The 25,836-nt window shown below is 37.5% G+C and overlaps 1 protein-coding gene across 3 annotated transcripts in view; it reads left to right on the top strand.

The window, feature by feature from the left end:
- pard3bb (par-3 family cell polarity regulator beta b) overlaps positions 1–25,836 on the top strand; it is a 325,627-nt gene that overhangs the window by 74,901 nt on the left and 224,890 nt on the right. For all 3 annotated transcript variants that reach the window (XM_084121943.1, XM_084121945.1, XM_084121944.1), the window contains exon 5: positions 11,401–11,480. In XM_084121943.1, coding sequence (XP_083978069.1) covers positions 11,401–11,480 — 80 coding nt within the window. The remainder of the gene's footprint in view (positions 1–11,400; positions 11,481–25,836) is intronic.

Here is a 25,836-nt window from a genome sequence, read left to right on the forward strand (position 1 = left end):
AACTCATCATGTCGCTGACACACCATCAGTTACCCTCTACTTTAATGGCCTTCGGCTCTTGTCCGACCAATAGGAACCGGAGCAGCGTGATCTGAGACTGAGGAATAAGCTAGTGAGTCATGTGCACATCCAGTGAAACCATCACGCAAAGCTAATCGCTCATGACTGAGAGTGATGGATGCTGAGGAACTTTGGGGAAGTCTTTCTAATTGTGCTTAAGGTGTTCACTCTTGTCATTGTAGGACATAGCTGCTTAACTCTAAAGCTTAATGGAGGTCTGTTGGATTTAGATTCCACTGTTCATATGATGATGGAAAGGTGCTTAACTCGGACGTCTTTTAAATCTAGAACATTGAGAAATGGACTGAGGGGTTGAAATAGGATGGAAAGTAGGCTGCATGAACACTTAAAATGCTTTTCTTATTCAGTATTTTTGTCTCGTTTCCCCAGTACAAACATCTAAACACTGTTAAATTAAGATGCATTTAGAAGAAAAATTACATTAGATGTTGTTGTTTTTCCCTGAAAGATTTGTCAAAATTAAGTACGTTTTTGCTTAAAACAAGAACAAAGTCTGCCAATACTGTCACGGTTTAGAGAGAGAGAACCCAGGTGCAGAATGAACAGAGAGCAAACAGTTTATTATGGACAATTCGTACAGATGAGGATACTCAGAACACCACATTTAGCAGGCGGGTGACCAGGACATCAAACAACAGAGAGGATGAGTGGTGTGAATAATGTTGAGTGGAAGCCAAACGGGAACCAGAATGACGATAACTCCAAACGATCTCAGAGGTTGTCAATTTCTGTGGAAACTTAAAGCACACATGGAACACAGACAACACACCAAAACGAACCAGCAAAGACAAGAGGAAAAGAAGCACAATATAAAGGGACTAGAACACAAGGATCAGGTGAGCACAATTAATGAAAAGGACCAAGCGCATGAGGATCAGGTGAGCACAATTAGTGAAATGAGGGCAAGACGAGAACTAAACAATGGGGCGTGGTAACAGAAAACAAGGAGGCAGGACAAAAGGAGCACATGGCAAACACAAACAAAGACAGAGCCATGTGCTCAGACACAAAACCAACAAGGAAACATTAAACAATGACAAGACAGTAAGAGCAGGATCCTGACAAATACATTAATAAAATAGTTTTCTCTTTAAAAATTTTTTTTGGGGGGCAGATATTTTGTTTCTCAAGTTGATCTAAGCCTGTTTAGATATTTGGACTGGAAAACAATACGAAAATACTGAGTGATATATATTTATTTATTTATTTAAATTTTCTGTTTTTGCAGTGAATTTCAAAGGAAACATTATTAAAATCAGGAATCACTTGTGTTCACAAATGCACACTTATTATTCATAAATTGGTTCACCTTGATGAAATACAGTGTGAATTTTACACAATGCAAAAAGTCCAGCCAATCAGAGCAGAGGCTATTTCCAGTACATGCAGACATCTTAAAGGTTTAAATTTGAGGCTCAGTGAAAGGTTGGAAAATTATAATAAAGTGTTTTTTTTCTTAATTTTTTTTCAAGACACTTTGACTACAATTCATTTGCATTTAGGGGACAAAATAGGATAGCTTCATTTAAGTGTTTTTAAAGGCAAACAAACCACAGCTGCAATATTTTCAGTCGAATCAATCCATGAATTCTGTATAGTTGTATCATTGAGTTGGGATAGGAGAGAGTATTTTTACATTTAAAAAAACCAAACAATTACATGTCACACTTCACCTTTAATGTTGACCTAATCTTCTTTATAAATGTGTTTATGGGTGATACTCAGACTTTGAATATGATTTTATTTATAGTGGTTACTGTAAATAGTTGTTCTCATTCTGTTTTATTGTCAGTCTTGTTGTGACTCATTTGTTCAGGGTGTCAGTGCTCTGTATTGAAGAGTTTTGATTAGACTGGGCTTATAGCAGAGATCCACACATTGTGTGACAGAGACAAGCCCCACAGGAAGGCCCTTTCGACCGCCAGTGGAGATCCTTACAATTCTGTCTGTCTGTATCTTTTTCTCACTCTCGCTGTCTGCTTTTTTTTCTCTGTCTGATGATGAGAAAAACTGAGGATGACGGTTTCATAAATCCACAGTCATGGTTCAGTTCCTTTTCACTGTTTCTTTGGGTGATTGCCATCTGAATTTAATTCCTGGTTGAGGAAGAACTTTATTCTTTTTGCAAGAGAATGAAAAGAAAGGAAATAATCTTATAATACAGGAAGTCATATAGGAACAAAATAGTATGGAGCAGGGCTGCACACCAGGGATCTGCTGGTAGATGTTGTAGTTACACCATCTTATTCTTCAAACAACATATTCCTGCTTTGATGGTCTATCTGAATTTAGTTTTTTAGTCTGATAAAATGTGTATACAGTCATGTGAAAAATAAAGTACACCCTGTTGAATTCAATGGTTTTATATTTCAAGACATAATAAAAATCATCTGGTCATTACATCCTCAGATGATCAACAACACATGACATATTACACTGTGTCATTATGTATTTAACAAAAGTAAAGCCCAAATGGAGAAGCTGTGGGTGGCAAACTAAGTACACCCTATGATTCAGTTGCTTGCAGAGCCACCTTTAACAGTAATAACTTGAAGTAATAGTTTTCTATATGACTTTATCAGTCTCTCTTATCATTGTGGGAGGAATTTTGGCTCACTCTTCTTTACAACACTGCTTCAGTTCATTGAGGTTTGCAGGCTCACCATCTTCATTTGTTCATAGTTGGCTCAATGACTGCGAGGTGCCCAGTTCCTGTGGCTCCAACACAAGCCCAAATCAACACCCCTGCACCATGCTTGATGGTTGGTATGAGGTGTTTGTGCTGACTTTCTGTGTTTGGTTTTCTCCAAACGTGGCACTGTGCATTATGGCCAAACATCTCCACTCCAAAGGACACAGAGGTCTTGAGGTTTGTTCAGATGCAACTTTGCAAGCGCAAGCCATGCTGCCATGTTCTTTTTATAGAGAAGAGGCTTTTTCCTTGCAACCTTTCCAAACATGCCATACTTGTTCAGTCTTTTTCTAATTGTACTATCATGAACTTTAACATTTAAGATGTTAACTGAGGCCTGTAGAGTCTGAGATGTAGCTCTTGGTTTTTTTTTGCGATTTCTCTGAGCAGTGCACAGTCTGACCTTCTGGTGAATCTGCTGGGACGTCCACACCTGGGAAGATTGGCAAGTCTTGACTCTTTTCCACTTGTGAATTATCTTCCTCACTGTAGAATGATGGACATTGTTTGGAAATGGCTGTATAACCCTTCCTATACAGCCATTATGGCAGCAAAAATTGCTTCTCTAAGATAATTTCTGATGTCTTTCCTCCTTGGCATTGTATTAACACACACCTGAATGCTCTAGAGCAGCAAACTGGCATAACTTCTGCTTTTATAGAGGTGATCACACTTTGCTGATGATCAGTTAATCAAAGATTAACCGACTGCTGACTGTAGTCAACAGTCTGACTGCTACTTACCCTCTTAATTCCTATGGAAGCAGTAAGGGTGTACTTAGTTCGTCACCAATTGCTTCTCTATTTTGGCCTATGTTAAATAAGTAATGACACAATGCAATATGTCATGTTTTGTTGTTCACTTTGTTGTTCACTTGTTCACACATACAACAAGGTTGTATTTACTTAATTTTAAGACCTGCTAATATTTGATTGAAAATATTTTTATAATATTTTTATAACAATATTTAGGGCTGTCAAAATTAACATTTTAACATTCTTTTTTTAGATACTTTTAGATTTTTTACTGTTTAATGTGAACTTGCTTAATGGGATTCTGGCATTATTTCTGTGAAACGGCTTTCTGTGAACACACACCTAAAATGTCCGCACAGAAAGTCGCTTCACAGACAGCACCGCAGAACCGCATTTAGTGCTCTTCTGCATCTTAACGCGCTTGAACGGTAAAAACCCCCACATTTTTGCCGAGTATCCTCGCAAGCCCAGTCTTACATGAGTTTAAAAACTCTGAAATGACTGTAATGATTTGGGATAAATCGGATGTGTCAGATCTGCATCATGTGTGTCAGGTCCGCTGCAGTTTATTGGCTATTGCTTAATTGATCAATATTTCCAAATTGGTTCGTCTGCAGTAGAGCATTGGATAGATCATGGATCAGAGCACAATGTCCTCTCTTTCAGTTTACATGGTGCTTTATTAAACTTGTTTATCTGTATTCATGCCCATGAACGGTTATATATTAGGATCATTCTACTGGATTATGAAGTCATGCTCCTCTGTTGGGCTGGTTGTTAGACGTAATTGACTGAATGGAGAGGAGCAGCACACTGGCTGTCTCTCTAAACAGCTGGAGGTCTGGAAGAGAACTGTGTTTCCTTATAGTTGCGTTGAAAGCAAGGCCGAGGGGCAGCCCTGGGGGCTTTTATCCCGGTAGATCCGGAGCTTTAGTAGGCAGTGGAGAGTGAGTTGAGGGCTTGTGAGAATGTTCAGGTTTGAATGAAGACCCAGAGATGAGTTAGGCTGAGCACACTGCTGACCCCCTGCTGTACTGAGGAAAGTCTTTTTTTTCCTTATTAGTCATGCGTGCTAAACCAAGCAACATAATTAAATACACAATTACATTTTTACGCAAATAATGTATCATGGTTTCCACAAAATATTAAGCTGCACAATTGTTTTAAACATTGATGATAATAAGAAATCTTTCTTGAGCAACATATCATCATATTAAAAAGATTTCTTGATCTTGTGACACTAGCTGTAATGAGTAATGATGCTGAAAATTCAGCTTAGTATATTTCAAAATCTAATTTATTTAAATAAAAAAAAACTGTTATTTTTAATTGTAATAATATTACTGTTTTCCCCCTGTATTTTTAATCAAATAAAGGCAGCTTGGTGAGCATAAGAAACTTCTTTCAAAAAACATAAAAACATATTTCCGACCCCAAACTTTTGACTTGTACGGTATGTAAATTATATGTGACCTGATCCAGCAAAATGAGTCACAGTGACCCAAATTTCAAAATTGACATTTTGGTATTAATGGAAAGAGGAGACCATAAGCTTTCAAATGATATCCTAGTGTGTGTGTGTGTGTGTGTGTGTGTGTGTGTGTGTGTGTGTGAGAGAGAGAGAGATAAAGTGAGAGAGGCAGAGAGACAAGGAAACAGAAAACAAATAATGTTAGCCTATGCAATCATATCTTTCTGTAGGCTAGTTGACAATAACAGTGTAACAAATTCATAACGGAGATACCAGCAGTTAAATATTGGGTTAAAATAAATCAAACACATTGTAATGGATTCTCCTTGCAGATAAATACACTCACACAATAATTGCATTCACTCACATCCATACACAATAAATACCACAGGGCTGTCACTTTCGCTGTCATCAGAGGATGACACGTCTCCAGATCCAAAAAAATCACTGACTAGCCTTAGCCACTCTTGCTGACTAGCAGCAGAGCTTAGGTTAGAAGCCTCCAGTGAGTTCAACGCTTTGGCGACTTTGCTCTCATTTGACAGCAACATTTCTCAAATTAATAATATTTAATCTTTCTGAGGAGATCTGCTAGCTTGTTTACACAGCGCTGCGAGTCTGACAGGAGGATGGCTGGACCAATCGCGTGCCGGTCAGTCGAAACGGGGCCCTCCCTGTAGAGACAGAGCGCAACGCGTCATAATCTGAAGACCACGCCCACCGGGGGGGAAAACAATCCAACCGTCTCCGTTGACTTTGCATTGCGAGAGGCTGCCTCCTGGTCATTTATGACTTATAACAAAAGACAGAAAAATGCCTAAAAGCTGCTTTGTGACAAGGTGTACAGCAAACAAGCTAAAAAACCCAGAAATAAGTTTTTATAATCTGTCGACCCCAAAAAAAACATGGGTACAGGCTGGAACGAATGGGTAAATTGGGATCCTGACACTCAGTATGCATTAAAAAATGCAGTAAACATTTTGTCACTGGTAAGTCAAATATCCAAATGTCAGTTTTATATATTATATTTTTGTAAGCTAAGCTATACTGTCGCCGATTATGTTCCCTGCTCCAGTGGACGTAGTTCTCAGAGTAATATGACACCTTGCGCTCTGTTTCAATTGCCTGTATCCACTTTTGTGTCCTTAAATGCTTGTTTTTTGGGGTCGACAGATTATAAAAACTTATTTCTGGGTTTTTTAGCTTGTTTGCTGTACAGCTTGTCACATAGCAGCTTTTCGACATTGTTTTGTTTTTTGTTATAAGTCAGAAATGACAAGGAGGCAGCCTCTCGCAATGCAAAGTCAATGGAGACGGTTGGATTGTTTCCCCCCCCGGTGTGGGCGTGGCCTAAATACGCTCTGTCTCTATTGACAAATGATCAGCGTTTGTGTACATTTCTAAGCTTTTTGATTGGTTCTATACAACGTGTAACACCATATTTGGAGAGCAGAGACAGTGACGTTTCAGGGGATACCCAGGAAATGCTCAGAGGTGATTAGAGGAGTTGAGAAAAGCAGTGTTCATTTCCAGCGAATTTAGTAAAACTTTGTAAACTTTAATAGTCATTTAAATACCTTTACTCAATTATCTGGACTACGAAACTTTGGGAGATTATTTTTGAATGTCTGTTCTTTGAAATTAGCACAAAAAACCCCCAAAAAATGATTTCATTGTTTTTCCACATAATCAGCCCATATCTTAAAATGGAACGTTGCGACTTCCGACTTATTTCGCCAGAGCGGGTCACATATTTAATTGATATATTTTTTAGAGTATACATTTATACATGAAAGTGTACGGTTTTCTTTATATTTTAGGAACGAGGCAACCAATTTTTTCATATGTTTACCTCAAATTTTATTCAGTTGCAGTATCAGCGGAGAATCATCTGAGGTCATGTGTAGTGAGAGGTGTTACCCACCTGCACGGTTAAAGGCGTTTTAAACCATTGAAGGCAACATGCCTGAAAATGTATGCAGCGTGCTTGAGGGAGGCAGCAGACTGGAATTTACAAAGCGTCGTGTCAGAGCCTCTGACACCCAGACAGCTGCTGTTTGCTGTGCAGAAAAAGAACAAAATATTCCCTTAAACCTTCTTGAAACGCTGTCAGTTTTTTTCCTCCCTCACTCTCGCTGGGTGCTTGACGTGCCCCTACTCCACTGAAGTGTGAATAAGTGAGATGTAAACTGTGTTTAACTCAGGGTTCAGAGTCAGCTTCTGCTTCTGAGCCGGAGGAATGTTGCCGATCATACAACAAACGCTCATGTCCAGTCATGAAACCGTATTTTGGGTTGAAGAGGAGACAATTATGAAAAACGTGTTCATAATGTGGTATATTGCTGGGAGACACAGAATATTCTGTTGAGAATGTATCATTCCAACTAAACCATAGACTCCAAATGTATAATATAAGAAGAAAAACATAGTAAAAATGTAGTTTAAAAAACATGTCTTCACTGTTTTCATTGTGTGAACACCAGGAATTATACTTAAATAACTTAATTTATATATACGGTTACACTTTATTTTGATTCGTCCACTTTAGACATTCTACCACTAACTACAGTATAAATAACTTTATAACTGCATGTAAATTAACTCTCATTAATTTGCAATTACGTCAACTGCCAGTCATTAAAGTATTATTAGACTGTTAGGATTAGTAGAATAATTTGACATGTTGCAAAGTTGTTGTTTTTTTTTGTTTTTTTTTTAACCTTTATTTAACCAGGAAAAGTCCCACTGAGTTACAGTAACTCTTCTCCCAGGGAGTCCTGGCCAAGATAGGCGGAAAAGGTTTTTAAAAATATTAATAGATGGAAGTGATTCTAAATTTAAGGTGTTTTGGAGTTCATTCCAGACATTTGGTGCATATGATGGAAAAGCTTTTTTTACCAAAAAAAAGTTTTTGTTGATGGAATAATTAATACTATTTTTTTTGACGACCTTGTTCTGTAAACACTGTTTTGGTAAGTAAGTAAATTTGAAATGTAAATGGGTAATTTACCCATTAGTGCTTTGGCAATAAAAATCAATAGATGGAATTTTCTTCTGAGAGAGAGGGAGGGCCATTGTACAGTTTCATACAGAGTGCAGTGGTGAGTCCTAGCTGTTGCATCTGTAATGAAACCTAAGGCAGAGTGATATAATACATCTATTTTTTTTAATAAAAATGAGGTAGAGTGCATATAAATTAAATCACTGTAATCCAAACCTGTTAAGAATGAACTCTGCACCAACCTTTTCCTTGCTGAATAAGGAAAGCATTTCTTTAATCTAAAATAAAAACCTAACTTAGGTCTGAGTTTTTTTAAAAGGCTCTCAATATGGACCCCAAAAGACAATTTATCATCAATCCAAATACCTAGGTATTTGTAAGAAGTCACTCTCTCTATTGGAGTACCACTTTGTGTTAAAATAGTGAAATCCATAGGAGAATGTGAATGTGTAAAGACCATTAATTTAGTTTTTTTAGCATTTAATACCAACTATAATCCTACCAGAGATTTTTGTACCTGACTAAAGGTAGACTGTAAATGATAAATTGCTTCCTTCAATGATGTAGCAGAGGTGTACAAAATAGTGTCATCTGCGTAAAAATGAGCCTTTGTTTGATTCAGATCTGCACCTAAATTATTTATATAAATAGAAAATAAAATGGGACCCAAGACTGATCCTTGGGGGACACCCATTTTTACTTCTAGCAATGATGAGGTACAGTTATCTAATGTCACACACTGTGTTCTACCACTCAGGTAATCAGAAAACCAGTTTAACACAGTGTTACTAAAACCTATGTTTTGCAATCTTTGCAGAAGGAGATTATGGTCAACGGTGTCAAATGCTTTAGATAAGTCAATGAATAGAGCAGCACAAGACTTTTTGCCATCTAAAGCATTAACAATATCATTTGTAACAGAGGTTACAGCCGTAATTGTACTGTGTCCTTTCCGGAAACCAGACTGAGTGGAACTTAAAATACAGTTATCAGCTAAAAAATGTTTTAGTTGCTCATTTATAAGAGACTCAAATAGTTTAGACAAAACAGATAATCTGGAAATTGGCTGATAATTATCTAAGGCCGACGGGTCTCCACATTTTAATAGTGGGAGGACAAATGCAGATTTCCATGATTTGTGGATAGAACCACTGTATAAACTAAGATTAAAAATGGAAGAGATGGTTTAGCAATCAAATTTGCAGCAGTTTTGAGAAAATATGGCTCAATCTGGTCTGGCCCAGCAGACTTTTTACAGTCCAGGCCTAACAGAGCCTTTTGCACTTCAGAGACAGATATTGAAGTAAAGTTAAAATTATTCAAATTTACATTAGACAAGTTTGTGATAGAAGTTACACTATCTGTGGGGTTGGTTGGGAGTGTTGACTGAGTATCTATTCCTGCATTAATAAAATGCTTACTTTTGTTACGGATCATCAAAGGGAAGTGTTAGTACACATTGAGCAGACGGTCTACTATTACTGGTTGTTTGACATGTAGTTGTAAAGTTACTTATAGTTAGTAGAATGTCTAAAGTGGACTATCAATATGAAGTGTTACCATATATTCAATACTGTTCAAAAGTTTGGGGTTGTATTATTTTTCTGTTTTTGAGGCTCACCAATACTGCATTTATTTGATCAAAATGCAGTAAAACAGTAATAATTTGATATATTATTACAATACAATATAACTATTTTCTGTTTTATTATATTTTAAAATGTAATTTTTTCCTGCGATCAAAGTTGAATTTTCAGTATCATTTTCAGTGTCACATGATCCTTCAGAAATCATTTTAATATGCTGATTTGATGCTCAATAATTATTTCTTCTTATTATCAATGTTGAAAACAGTTGTGCTGCATAATATTTTTAAGGAAACAGTAATGAATAGAAAAGAACAGCAGTAATTTGAAATCTTTTTCTTTTTTTTTATGTTGAAGTCCTTTCTGTCACTTTTGATCAATTTAATGCATCCTTGCTGATTAAAAGTGTCAGTTTCTTGCAAAAGAAAAACAAGCACAAACAAACTTTTCTGTATATAACAATAAATTATAATAAACAGTACAATTCCCTATGTATAATTTTACTAAAACATACAAATATATACACTCACCTAAAGGATTATTAGGAACACCATACTAATACTGTGTTTGACCTTCTTTCGCCTTCAGAACTGCCTTAATTCTACGTGGCATTGATTCAACAAGGTGCTGAAAGCATTCTTTAGAAATGTTGGCCCATATTGATAGGATAGCATCTTGCAGTTGATGGAGATTTGTGGGATGCACATCCAGGGCACGAAGCTTCCGTCCCATTCCACCACATCTCAAAGATGCTCTATTGGGTTGAGATCTGGTGACTGTGGGGGCCATTTTAGTACAGTGAACTCATTGTCATGTTCAAGAAACCAATTTGAAATGATTCGAGCTTTGTGACATGGTGCATTATCCTGCTGGAAGTAGCCATCAGAGGATGGGTACATGGTGGTCATAAAGGGATGGACATGGTCAGAAACAATGCTCAGGTAGGCCGTGGCATTTAAACGATGCCCAATTGGCACTAAGGGGCCTAAAGTGTGCCAAGAAAACATCCCCCACACCATTACACCACCACCACCAGCCTGCACAGTGGTAACAAGGCATGATGGATCCATGTTCTCATTCTGTTTACGCCAAATTCTGACTCTACCATCTGAATGTCTCAACAGAAATCGAGACTCATCAGACCAGGCAACATTTTTCCAGTCTTCAACTGTCCAATTTTGGTGAGCTTGTGCAAATTGTAGCCTCTTTTTCCTATTTGTAGTGGAGATGAGTGGTACCCGGTGGGGTCTTCTGCTGTTGTAGCCCATCCGCCTCAAGGTTGTGTGTGTTGTGGCTTCACAAATGCTTTGCTGCATACCTCGGTTGTAACGAGTGGTTATTTCAGTCAAAGTTGCTCTTCTATCAGCTTGAATCATTCGGCCCATTCTCCTCTGACCTCTAGCATCAACAAGGCATTTTCGCCCACAGGACTGCCGCATACTGGATGTTTTTCCCTTTTCACACCATTCTTTGTAAACCCTAGAAATGGTTGTGCGTGAAAATCCCAGTAACTGAGCAGATTGTGAAATACTCAGACCGGCCCGTCTGGCACCAACAACCATGCCATGCTCAAAATTGCTTAAATCACCTTTCTTTCCCATTCTGACATTCAGTTTAGAGTTCAGGAGATTGTCTTGACCAGGACCACACCCCTAAATGCATTGAAGCAACTGCCATGTGATTGGTTGATTAGATAATTGCATTAATGAGAAATTGAACAGGTGTTCCTAATAATCCTTTAGGTGGAGTGTAGTTGTTTATATATACACAATTATTAGTTTTTATTAATATTTTATGTTATGTTTGTTTTTCAGGTACACCTCTACTAGTACGGAGCAGTAGTGATTCTGCTCTTGGACCTCCTCAGATGGAAGATGTGAATGGCAGAGCCATGGTAAAACCGCAATGATACACTCAAAACACATTGAGAGTGCTGATCTCGTCACCACATAACAATATAAAAGCTAACAACTATTAATATAGATTACCATTATGTCTATAATGAAATCTGCCATAAATATTTACAACCTGACGGGCCATGCTGGAAACATCTAGAACAGCTTAGCAGGATATACAGGTGGTGTCCAACTCATATGGCTGTTAAAAGCGCCTCATTGCATCCTATTGATCTTATAAGATATGTTTTCATGCTGGGTTTTGCTATCCAGCCATCGTGACTACATTATTCAAGCTGATTTACACACAATAACCAGTTGGAACCAAACTGGTCTAAGCTGTTTTTTAGTGTGGCATTGAGGTTTTTCCAAATATAAACATTGGTATACATAATGTTTAGTTACAATGTAATTACAATGTAATATGTTAAAGCTACAAAAGTGTGTTTTCTAAACCACAAGTGGTGGTGGTGTTGCCAGACACACGTCACCTTTAAAATAATATTCAGCTGAAAACATACTTAAACCCAAAGGTTCTCAGTGCATTCTAACTCCTTCTTAATGAGGGAGGGTTTTGTTGTTGTTGCTGGTTATTTTTCCAGAAGGTCTTTGTCTCAAGGTTTCCATTAAGGCTTCCAGACTAAAACCAGCAGCGAGACATCGATTCACTATTTTTTGTTCTTTTATAAGCATCCCACCTCTTTTGTTGCATCTTCATTCATTTGCTCATTTTTTCTTCTCCTCCTCCCTCAATAAAATGCTCATCTAGAATAGCCCCAATGTTCTGATGAAATGGAACATTTGAGCAGAGCTGTATCGCTACAGTGTGTTGAATGCATTTATGGAGCTTTGTGGAGTTAGTGAAGTATATCCATTTGTTTCTCTCTTACGTGCTCTCTCTCCCCCCTGGTCTGCTTAATGGACTGTCTCGCTCTCCCCCCCCCCACGCCTGCTTAATGGACTGGCTCAGAATAGATCGAGTTTTTTATGATTACCACTCTGCTCATTCAGAGCCTTTTATTGGAGCATCGTGGATGGCTTTAATGTACTTCACCTCTCTTTCTTTCACTCCTCTCTGTCCTCATTCTCGCTCTGAATTTCTTTTTTTTTTTGTGTCTTTCTATTTTGTTTCTTTTTGCTTTATTCCTTTTTCTGTACCTGACCACAGGTTTACAACCAGTTGTATGTGGATTTTTAGTGTGTGTATATGTGTGTGTATATATATATATATATATATATATATATATATATATTAATATTAATATTAATTAATAATAATATTGATTAATGATAATCTTTGCAGAAAGGTTACTTCTTCAGTCAAACTGAACGTTCACACTCTGCACGAATAGACCATTACATGTAGTAGTAGCTGAGTGACGGATTTAAGTGGCCGACAGCATGCTGGTAATTAATTAGTGTTTTCTCTGTTACTCTGAGTGGGTAACAGAGTAATAAATCCTGTGTATGATTTATCGAGGGTTCTGTTCTCCATGGCTGTTATAAGCCGAGACCAGAGCAGAGGCATTCCTGCAGTATCAAGTGACACTGAGCGGCTTTCAGATAATTTATGTGTCTGATGAGAAACGTTCCTTTTGTCTGCACACCCTCAAACGGCCAGGAAACCTGCGGCACGACAACCAACTTCAACACAACCTGACAGACAAAGCCTCAGTACCAAGATGGATGAGGTTATCCCTTTCCTCCCGACCCCGAGCGTCTTTCACCCCCAGCTCTCCCTGCAGGGTTAAGGGAACCTCCCGCTCTTCCCCGGTGACAGGAATGTGCAGCGGACAGCGGAACCTCAAGAGTATAATGTGCTCACGCTCACACACCTTTATCAGTGTTCCGGAACGCTCCACAAACATTGCCAAACAGAGACTCTTCCTTCCTGCAATTTGATTCCAGTGCTTCGGCCTCGGTCTCTGTCCGCAGGACCTTTGTCGTCTTCCCTTGGTTGTTTTGGCCTTCTTCCTTAGATATTCATTACACATTAAAGCATTTTTCTTGGGTGCCCTCACACCTGCGGCCGTCCCCGTTTCCTTTTCCCTTATGCTGCTCCGTGCTTCTTTCATCTCTCCCCTTCATCGCCTGTATATCATTTAGCAGCCGGCTGGCTGACTCCTGTGTTTTCATTGTATTTAAGAAGCTTTATTTCCTGCAGGGCTTACAGCACCTGTGGCACATCAGAGATTGAGATTCTCTGCTCTCTTTCTGTCAAACACACAAACTCATAGACGTATCGCCTTCACTGATACACACACATAGAAAATAGATTTTGCAGTGGAATATGGGAAAAATTATTTGGGCCAGATGGTGGGATGACAGTTTCGCCTTGTTTGCACTTGTTCTGATGTGGGAGAGGGTAGTCTTGCATTGCTAGACTTTTTGATTATTAACATAAAGATTCACATTGCAACAGCCAAAATCTGCCCACTTAGACAGGAAGATATCAAGTGACCAACCACAGGTTTTTTTATTTTTATTTTTATTTTTTTATACCAGCCTGGAATGAACAAAGGGAAAATCAAATGGGGTCAGTAAGAGTTTTTTGTTTTTTTAAAAGAAATTCATACTTTTATTCAGCAATGATGCATTAAATCGATCAAATGTGATAGTAAAGACATTTATGTTTTATGATAAATATGATTAATGAAGGATCATGTGATACTGAAGGCTGGAGTAACGGCTGCTGAAATAGCTTTGTCATCACAGAAATAAATTACATTTTAGAATATATTCAAAGTGAATACACTTACTTTCAATTGTAAAATATTTCACAATATTACTGTTTTTTACTATATTTTTGATCAAATAAATGCAGCCTTTTTCAAAAAATTTTTTTTTTAAAAACCGCCTCCAAATTTTTGATTGGAAGTGTGGCAGTTGTATATATTTTAAAGAAGAACATTTTTCTAAAGAAGAATTTTAACCTAGAAATTAGGTACACGCGTGAAACACCAAACATCGGCTAAGTCCGAATACTTACAAATGTTGCCTTTGAAGGACGCATTCCAAGGTAGGAAGGCATCAAGCCACGTCCGAATCCAATAACTTCACTTCCTGTCTCCTGAGATACCTTCATCTGATCGGTTTTTGAAGGCAGCATAGATGTATACTTCGATGTCTTTGATATCCCACAATCATATGCGTTCCATTCTGTGACTGTTGGGCTACAAAAAGAAAAATGGCGTCTGACAGTTGGTGGTCAGTTTGCGTGTAAATGCATTTTTTTGACCAACGTTTTCCACTTCTGATGTCATTTCTAGTGAGAAATTACTACTGTAGTTATTAAATATTCACTTAGTTTTCATCAAAGCTCGCTCTTATTTTGCTGTAGATCATTAAGCCTTTGCGCTGCCTCAGAAGTCTGTCCGAAATCAGTTTCGAGACGTACCTTCCTGCACAAACGCTGCCTGCAAAGTCATTGCCTGATAGGGCAGCGAGGCAACAAGTCAGCTGACTACGTTTTTGGACTCCGCCATCGACAAGCCACAAGAGAAACACAAGGGCTATATATACACAAGGGTTAATGAGACTAACAAGACACACAAGGGAACACTCAGGGACTAATCAACATTAAAAACTACCAAGGCCTACAAACATGGCACAGAAACAATACAAAACACATAAAACAGTAAGTACATGTAGTTTATTAGTATTACTCAGTACTTAAATGCATAATTACACTGTAAGACGGACACGTTAAAGGAGAACTCCTTTCAATTTTAACATTGAGCTCTTTTTTTTGTAAATTTGGAGCGCTGTCAGTATGAAGGACTAAAAATGACAGAACGAAAAATAAATAAATAAATAAATAAAAGTAGAAATAAATAAATAAATGCAGAAATAATAGTGAAAATAAATACATTTTGGTAATATAAATGGCTATTTCTGTATTTTTACATGCATTTATTTATTTATGCATTTCTATATGTATTTATTTATGTATTTATACATTTATTTATATATTTATGTATTTATATATTTATTTATATATGTATTTATTTATACATTTATTTATTCCTACATTTATTTATTTCTGTATTTCCACATTTCTACATTTATTTATTTCTGTATTTCCACATTTCTACATTTATTTTTCCCTGCGCATGTATGCTAATTGACCAATGGCTAAGCCACGCCCCCTCCACTCACAACATTCGGTAACAGGCGCTTTGGCAGCTGTCACAGTAGGAGACATTTCACAGGAGGCAATTGATGATTTTTTGGAGACAGAAAGATTATATATCATCTCGATGTCACCAAAAGGGCCTTAAATATGCATTGGAGGGTTATATTAATAATTTTATTGTTGAGAACGTCGATAAGCTTCAGCTCCAGACAAAGATTTACAGTTCACAGTGTAAACGTTATAGTTTGGTGCTATTTCGCTTCAAACGCTCGCTTTATATGCGTCCTATTCGCTTTGGATTCAAAATGTTCAAGCGTCGAACTAGACACGATACGCGCGAATTTGACGCTCTATTCGCGTTTGGTGTGAGCGCAGAAGAACAGGCTGCGATGTCAGATTGCAATGCTGGAATGTGTGTGTCTGTGTGTGTGTGTGTGTCAGAGAGCGGGCGCGATCGGACAGTGGAAACATAAAAACATACTCCATTTTGTTCATACAGGACATAATTAAAACTGCAAAGTGTTTAGCCTACTTATATTTGTGTAAAACACAACATTGTGCTTTTGTCAAACTGTAAACTCTTGTCAAACTGTAACCTACAACTGTCACCCAACCAAAATCACACACACACGCTGTTTAAAAGCCAAAATGACAAGAAAAAACATAAAAACGAATAAAAACTGATTAACTGCAATGCATTGCAATGGACGTGGAAGCAGAGAATGTCCGAGTGTATTGGGTTAGCTATGCGTACTGTGATTGGCTCATCGCGTTTGGGGGCGTGACTTAGCCATAGGTCAATTAGCATACATGCGCAGGGAAAAATAAATGTAGAAATGTGGAAATACAGAAATAAATAAATGTAGAAATGTGGAAATACAGAAATAAATAAATGTAGAAATGTGGAAATACAGAAATAAATAAATGTAGGAATAAATAAATGTAGAAATAAATACATATATAAATATAGAAATAAATAAATATAGAAATACATAAATATATAAATAAATGTATAAATACATAAATAAATACATATAGAAATGCATAAATAAATAAATAAATACATGTAAAAATACAGAAATAGCCATTTATATTACCAAAATGTATTTATTTTCACTATTATTTCTGCATTTATTTATTTATTTCTACTTTTATTTATTTATTTTTCGTTCTGTCATTTTTAGTCCTTCATAGTCAGTACAGAGAACAACGACAAAAATCGGTGTTGCCTACACCGTGTTATCCTCTTTTTAAAATTTGCACCCTGTTGACTTAAATGGGGCAAGTTTTAAACCTGCTTTTAGCCTCTTAACATCCTTGATGTGTCATTACAAGTGCACAGCCAATGTGAGTGATTCCTTCAGAGTGAACACGGTGAATCTGACTGCAGTAGATGTGAAAGATATGAATAAAAGTGAAGTTAATTCGGCCAGCGCTCATACCTGTATTTATTTCCTGTTTTCGGTCGAAGTCCACAGTAGTCGATTGTCGAGTTCTCCACTGTTGCTTAGTTACCTATGATCACGCGCGTGAACTCGACAATCGACTACTATGGACTTCGACCGAAAACAGGAAATAAATACAGGTATGAGCGCTGGCCGAATTAACTTCATTTTTATTCATATCTTTCACATCTACTGCAGTCAGATTCACCGTGTTCACTCTGAAGGAATCATCTAACATTGGCTGGGCACTTGTAATGACACATCAAGGATGTTAAGAGGCTAAAAGCAGGTTTAAAACTTGCCCCATTGAAGTCAACAGGGTGCAAATTTTAAAAAGAGGATAACACGGTGTAGGTAACACCGATTTTTGTCGTTGTTCTCTGTACTGACAGCACTCCAAATTTACAAAAAAATTAGCTTAATGTTAAAATTGACCCGAGTTCTCCTTTAACAAATGTAACCACAAATGTTTATGTAGATCATTCATAAATGCCTTATGTAAATTGTTGGGGAAAATTTGCTTAGCAAGGCGTCTGCACTTCTGAGAGCTCATATCTAATCTTGTTGTTTCAAACTGTGGTTTGGTACTAGTGGGCAGACCAGTAGAGCACTTTTCCACCAGTTTAATAACTTGGAACTGTAATTTTGTAAGAAAAAAAGTTTCAGTCTGCTCTTACAGTTTTTGTGTGCAGTTCGGAAGAGTATTTTGAAGAGTATTCATTGCAGACTACTCCTGTGCACCTTCCTGCAATGTAGCAAATGGATCATCTAGCGTCATTTCTCACATTATTATCTAAATCCACTGTAAAATCATAGTTTTCAATTTAAAATCAGAACTCCAGAGGATGGAGACAGCAGAAAAGGTTTGTAACCTTGGAAACTGTCACTTGCGAATATATTTCTACAGATATTAGTCATGAGAGACAGAGATTCCGCTGGGATATATTTGTCCTGTGTGTCCTAGTCTATTTTTATAACCGCAGAACGTTAAAGTCCCTTAAGAACCAATTAGATATGTGGATTTGTTTTTATCTTCGCTGGTTGTTATGTTGGTGGTCCGAGTGTGAACCCAGGGACCTCACCCTGCAGTCCCACTGGCCAGCTCGGTGTTTCCGAGAGGGTCCGCTGGCACCGCACGCCTCTCATCTGGGATTACAGTTTTCACTTGTTGGGGTTCATATACCTTTGTGGCAAGAAGAAGTCCAGTGTCCACTGGATAAGCACACTTTATATGTTACTTTAGTTTTTGTTTTGTTTTGTTAATCAATAACACAAAGGTTCACATTGCAGTTTCTTCTAGCCAAGATCTGCTCCAAGCCAAAATTTTGTGAAAATCTGCCCACTTAGACAGGAAGAGATCCTCTGATATGTTAAAGGGATAGTTCATCCAAAAATAAAAATTCTGTTCATTTATGCATCCTCAAGTTGTTCTAAACCTATATGAGTTTCTTTCTTCTGTTGAACACAACATAATATATTTTGAAGAATGTTGGTAACCAAATAATTTCTGGTCACCATTGACTTCCATAGTATTTATTTTTCCATACTATGGAAATCAATGGGGACCAGCAACTGTTTGGTTACCAACATTTTTCAAAATATCTTCTTTTGAGTTCAACAGAATCTCATACATGTTTAGAACATCTTGAGGGTGAGCGAATGATAATGAAGTTTTCATTTGTGGGTGAACTATCCCTTTATGTGACCAACCACAGCTTTAATACTGTTCAAAGTTTATAGCTTTGTTTTTGAGAAATTAGTAATTTTATTCAGCAAGGAAGTGTTAAATGTATCAAAAGTAATTTGTAATCTCAAAAAACTTTTTTTTTCTTAATTAAAGATGATATATGGCAGTGGGAGAAGTAAAGTTCAGAAAACTACTTGAAAGATATTACCCACTAGCACAAGATTCACCAACAGTTTTTTAATTGCAAAGCACCAAGCCATCTCACTTTACCAGATAATGACCACTTTTCCACTCCTGTATCCAGTGGGATTTGTAGCACTGGTTCAGCTCTTACAGCACTCTCTTGAACAGGGGTTGGGAACCTTTTTTTTACCAAAGAGCCAATTTTTCATTTTTGGTTAATGCATTTTTCCAAAAGAGCACAGCAAAACTAAAATAAAAACTAAAATAAAAAATTATATATTATTATTATTTTTTTAAATAATATTTCAATAATAGTACATTTATTAGGTCAATAGACAATTCAAAACAAACAAATATCCAACAAACAATAAATAAGTTGCAATATGGAATTAATTGTGCAGGGCTTTCACTGTGAGGTTATCACCTGGGTCACATAAATCTTTTTCTTGTGTGTGTGTGTGTGTGTGAGAGAGAGAGAGTGGGAGAGAGGGAGTGAGTGAAGAACAATGCACAGTGTTTGCGTCAAAAGTGTTTAATACATTTTCGCTGCAGTTTTAAAAATAGTTTTCGCCATTTCCACAAACAAGCAATGTACTGTAGCTGCTTCAATCTGAGTGCATGATCTCTAGGATTTCTGTCGTGACACTCGCAAACATCACTGAACATGCACTTTGGCCGGTACAACTTGAAATATATTATTATTCTAAAAATTGTATTTCATTAACTTCGGTAGGTAACACAAAGTTATTGTAATTGGCTGCTTTTTCTGCAGAAATTTTTTTTTGTCTATTATTGGTAAAGGGTGCGAGACCTGGCGGGCCACATGATTTTTGTCAAAGAGCCAGGTGTGACTCCCGAGCCCTAGGTTCCCTTACCGCTGCTCTAGAATATCAGTAATACTGAATGACCGGCAAAGTCGAACCCCACACATCTCATCTCAACTTCCTTTCACTGTGTAAAACCTGAACGAAGAAATATGGTAGTATTAGTTTCACGTTAATCTCAGCCATGAAATTCAATGTGTTGATGTGGTAGTTCTAGACTGCAGGTGATGTTCTGACCTCAGCTCACACAGAAAGACACAGGGCCCTATTTTAACGATCTGAAGCGCAAGTATCAAACGCGAAACGCAAGTAACTTTGTGGGCGGGTCTTGGGCGCTGTTGCTATTATATTAAATGACTCTTGCGCCCTATGCAAATCTAAAATGGGTTGGTCTGAAGTAGCTTCATTATTCATAGGTGTGGTTTGGGCGTAATGTGAAATAAACCAATCAGAGCGACATCTCACATTCCCTTTAAGAGCAGGCGCGCTTGTTCCATTGCGGATTGCTATTATAACGGCGGATTTGCCAGGCGCGCGCCAGAAGCGGTTCACAGCCGAGGAGACCGACGTTCTCGTCAGGGCCGTAAAAGACAGAGAAGTGACATTGGGGTTGGGAGAAACCCACCCAAATTAGCTTCAGTGAAACAGGCGTATGATAATTTGGGTAAATGTGTAAGCTAGATTTATGCCTATTTTTTCACATCTTCATGGACATGACAATGATTTCGTGTGCTAATATTTTTCCTTGTAATAATGTAGCCTATGATTTGCAAAAATGAAAACTGCTGCTTCTGTGTAGATGAGAGAATCAAAGTGTATGCGCGTTGTGCACACGCTACATTATGGCCAAGCATGCGCCCTCAAAGTAGCATTTGAATAACATGAACAACGTGGCAACGTGCCACTGGTCAGTGGCGGAATTGTTTTCTAAACCTGCAAAATAGCACCAGGGAACGTTTGTGCCGGAACACGCCTCCTCTTTTCGCTGAACCGCCCCCGGGAGCGCAAGTTCATTCCCTAGTTTACCGACGTGCGTCTGTGGAGGGAAAAGTCTGCTGTGCACGGGTACAAAATAGGAATGATACATGCGTCGGTGTACAAAGTCAATTGCGCTGGGTGCAAGATAGGGCCCACAATGTGTAATGCTTAACATACAAATAAAGCATAAAATACAAATAAATCAGTGTAGGGGTGGAAGTTATGACCAATTATTATGGAAAATTTGATATTACGATTTGTAGTATTATAATATTATTATTTATGATATACAGCCCTTTCCACAAAATTAGAATATCATGGAAAAGTTTATTTATTTCCATAATTCCATTCAAAACGTTAAACTTCTATAGATTATAGATTCAGGGCCCACAACTTAAACAATTTCAAGTATTTAGTTGTTTATTTGTGCATAATTTGGGCTTCCAGCTCATAAAACCCACAAAAACAGGATTTCAAAAAATTTGAATATTACATGAAATCACACAGTAATTACACAGTGATACCATGGCCATTGAACCAGGTTTTGGTTCTTTTGGCAGTGTGGGCAGGTGCAAATCCTGCTGGAAAATGAAGGAAGCATGAAGTGCTCTGAAAATGTCCTGGTAGACGGCTGCGTTGACTCTGGATTTAATAAAGCACAGTGGACCAAAGTCCTCTTTTCTGATGAGAGCAAATTTTGCATCTCATTTGGAAACCCAAGGTCCCAGAGTCTGGAGGAAGAATGGAGAGGCACACAATCCAAGATGCTTGAAGTCCAGTGTGAAGTTTCCACAGTCTGTGTTGGTTTGGGGAGCCATGTCATCGGCTGGTGTTGGTCCACTGTGCTGTCCACTCAACGCAGCCGTCTACCAGGACATTTTCAGAGCACTTCATGCTTCCTTCAGCAGACAAGCTTTATGGAGATGCTGACTTCATTTGTCCTAGGTACAACTTTTTGTAAATCTGGAATCTGAGGGTGCAAAAAATTCAAAACATTGAAAAAATCGCCTTGAGAAGCATTTATTGTCCATTTATGTTCGTGATTGTGCTGCATTCACTCACAAAAAAATATATTTTATATATTTACGGTAGGAAATTTACAAAATATCTTCATGGAACATGATCTTTACTTAATATCCTAATGATTTTTGGCATAAAAGAAAAATCCATACAAATTTTGGCCCATAGAAATTATTGTTGGCTATTGCCACAAATATACCCGTGCGACTTGTGACTGGTTTTCTAATCCAGGGTCACAAATTACTGTCAGGGTATAAACCTGTCATATTGCTCAGTCCTACGTCTGTGTATTTGTGGTTGAGTGTGTTTTTCCCCCAAAACTAGTTCAGTGCAGCTGGTTTCATTGGTTAAGGTTACAGTGACGGGTATTTTAGGAATCAGTGTTTGGTGTAGGCACTCAGTACAGTGATTGACATGACCAATGAAAACTTTAGATGAGTGTTTTCTTGTGTTTGTGAGATGCCTTGTGACGTCAACGCCTGACTTATACCTGATTAGCTTGGCCTCTCGCTGTCTTACACTCCTGTCTGTACTGTGAACTCTCACACACTCTCTGCTCTCTCACATGCTTCGTTAAAATGACACTCAAAAGGGATACATGATCTCAAATTAAAACGGCTCTGCTTTTAATCCAACAGCCTCTCATTCACAAACCCCCAATTAACATCAATTTCTCTGTCTCGCTTTCTCCCTCTCTCCCTCTCCCTCTTTCTCTTTCAGTCTATTGGGTGTAATTACACTGGCACTTTTCATTGATGAAGGCTTATGTACAGCTGGAGGAGATACGTGTTTGTGTGTGACAGAAAGAGTGAGAACCTGAACAAAGAAACCTAAGAAACGTGGCAGGAGACCATTACTGGGATTTTTCACTCCTCGTTTATGTCATTCCCAAGTTATCAAACTATGCCGACATGTTAGAAACGCAGTAGCTTTTACAGTTTTACAGCAGACTAACAGTTTTCTTGGTCTTAGAAAGCATAGAGCTCAATGTTCTATGTAACGTTCACATGTTGGAACTGTAGTTCAACGTTCATTGCACTCACTAGCAGTCAAAACTATGTATAGCTGATAATGTGGACTTAATGCATACCTATTGTTAAATCAGCTATTGTCTGTCTTAATCTCTGTAATCTCAATAAGAAGCTTTTATCATTGGTATTGTCATGGTCTTTAGTTTTTCTATTCAGTGGATGTGCATTAATTTAATTCAGCAATAAGATTCTGAGGCATTATTCACAGATTTCTCTCAATGGCAGAAAGTAAATGAAACCGTATATTGCATGGCTATTGTACTTGGTCCCATTAGGCAAAACCTATGAATAAATGTGAAGAAAGGCCACATTTACACTGCAGGTCTTGATTCCCAATTCCGATTTTTTGACTATGTCCGATATTTTTGAGGACCCACTTACATCTTCTTTTAAAAGTGACCCATATCTGATTTCTGCATTTACACTACACTTGGCGAAACTAACAAAAAATAACATTATGATATCAAGAAATCGATTTCAGTAGTACATTGAGTTTAATTTATTGACATGGAATTCATAGAAACATTTTTAATGCAATAGTTTAATCCTTATATCAAAATCATTATTTACATATAGTACAAATTATTCAAGACAGTGGTTAGTTCCGCTATAAAAATTAGTGTGTACTAACGGTCTGGTAGAACGTCAGAGGTTCTGGGTTCGAATCTGCCCTTGTATCGTTTTTTTCCCCCTCATTTTATATAAAAAAGAAAAAAACAGTAGTGTTAGAGGAAAACAAAAACTTTTACAAATAGGAAAGTTCTAATCCTTCATTCATACCCTCAGGGAATAGAGACTTGAGTTCAAAGATCCAAAAAGCCTCCCTTTGCAGCAATTTTTTATCCTCTCAAGGAACTTCATGTCAGACAAAGAGTGTTTGGCAAACTTAAAGTGACGATAGATTGGAGATGTGTCATCCTGGCTTTTAATGGCACTTGCATGTTTAATGATTCTTGTGTGCAATGCACATGTGGTTTTGCCACCATAGCAGTCAACATGAACAAATGATAATATGGATCACATATGTACTCTGGCAAGTAATCAGTTGTCTAACCTTGTGCTTTTAGTGTATGAAGATGTATAACATTTACATTTGACATATTTAATGCAAGAGGTACAATTGTAACATGGAAAATGACCCTGGGCATCAGCAAGAGTAGTTGGAGAAGTGATGCAAGTGTCCGCCTGAACAATTTTATCCCTCGAACTAGAGCTATTTTTTTTACCTATTTGGAGCGCAACTTTTTTTTTCTCTAGTTTACAGTGTCACAAAATAACTACAGTTAAACTAGCCTAAGAAAAATAACTCAAGCTTACTGAAGACAAGTTATAACGAAAGAACAAAGAAATGAATTACAAGCATATAGGAAAATAAACTAAAATAGAATAAAGACACAAATGAAATAGACCTGACAAACTTAAATACATTTATTCTTATTAAAGTTAGAACATTGATTCAATAAAGAGCACTGAGAGATTTTATCTTTTTTTGTTGTTTGATTGATCAACATTAATGACAACTGGTATATTTGGATGCTGTCACTTTAAGACCGACTGCATGGGTCCAGAATACTCGTGTGTTTTCTTTCTCAACTGTTTACATTCACTTAAGACATAAATGACTGTGTTTACTTGCAACGACGGACATTTTAACACATAAGTATGTGTATTTAACTGTTCTCTCTCTAATAACAATTTTTTTATGGTTTTTGTCAACTAATAACCCCGTTCAGGAACTGAATTGTTATTTCAAAGGGATTTCAAATTATTTTCTGAATGGCACACAATACTAAAGGGCTGCTCACTTGGTTTTGGAGGCGTTTCCGACTCTTTGACCTACTATTCTTCATCATGGTCCTTCACACATCTCCACCTCTCTTTTTCGTCTTCTCTGCTAGACCTGTCTTCTCAGAGTGTTTCTCCTCTTGGCTGTTGGAACATGCGGTGTGTCCATAATAAGCGAGTGTGTCTGAGAAATGACAGGGTTAGAGCTCACTAATGCACTGAGCATTGCACCCTTCTATACTGCAAACCACTAGAGAGGGAGGAAGATGGGCAGAGAAAGGAGAGTCCACACTACTCTATACCTGATTGAGGTAATAGGCCTGTGTAATTGTTCAGATTGTCACTTGCCCTTTTTCGGCAGAAGTAAGTGGTTGGAAAAGAGAGAGCAATGGCCCTTGGGTATGCCCTCACCTCCCACTGAAGAGCACAGGCAGACATTTCAAACTTTTCAGAAAATACTCTACCCTCTCCAAAGACAAAAAGAAGTGCTAAAAGGATCTTAAAAGCCAAATTGGTGGGTGTCAGTGATCCAGAATTTGCCACAGACTCCATTTGAGTTTTCACAGGCCATTATTTTAAGTGATTTTGAGATGTAATTAGTTTGGACGCAACAATTCTTTTGGATAATTATTTGCCCTTTTATTCCAGTATTTAGGTGGTCTTCTTTAACTAATGGAAGTTTAATCACCACTAAATATCCAGTACATTACCCAGCCTTAAACCCACGTGTTGTTTTTTTCAAACTAAACAGTATCTCAAAAAAAAAAAAAAAAAAATTATATATAAAAAAAAGATGCAGAGACTTCCAACTGATTTTTATTTTAAGACTGTAAGTGATAATGTTCAGTCACAGCCTGTCATATAGCTAAATACTGTAAACCACGACAGATTGATCAGGAGAGGGATTTATTTTGCAACAGTATTCGACTGACTTTACATTATCCTGCTTATTAAATGGCTATTGTTAACTTGCTAAATAAATATGTGGACATGAAATATTGATTTGAGTTATCAAATCAGTTATATATTATCTATTATCTAATTAATACAACTGTAATATTGTTGCAGTGTTTCTTGTTGCTAGGCAGATTTTGTAATTCACTATTTTGCCATTTACTCACCTTCATGTTGTTCCACACCTGGATGACTTACTGTCTTCTGTGGAACATAAAAAAAAAATACATTACAGTAATATTAATAGTCATTGTCCCTACAATCAATAACCGAAGTGCAAGATGGCAGCAGTTATGCTTATGTATATTGTATC

Source organism: Abramis brama (genome assembly GCF_963993115.1).
Source record: "Abramis brama genome assembly, chromosome: 8".
NCBI lineage: Eukaryota > Metazoa > Chordata > Actinopteri > Cypriniformes > Leuciscidae > Abramis > Abramis brama.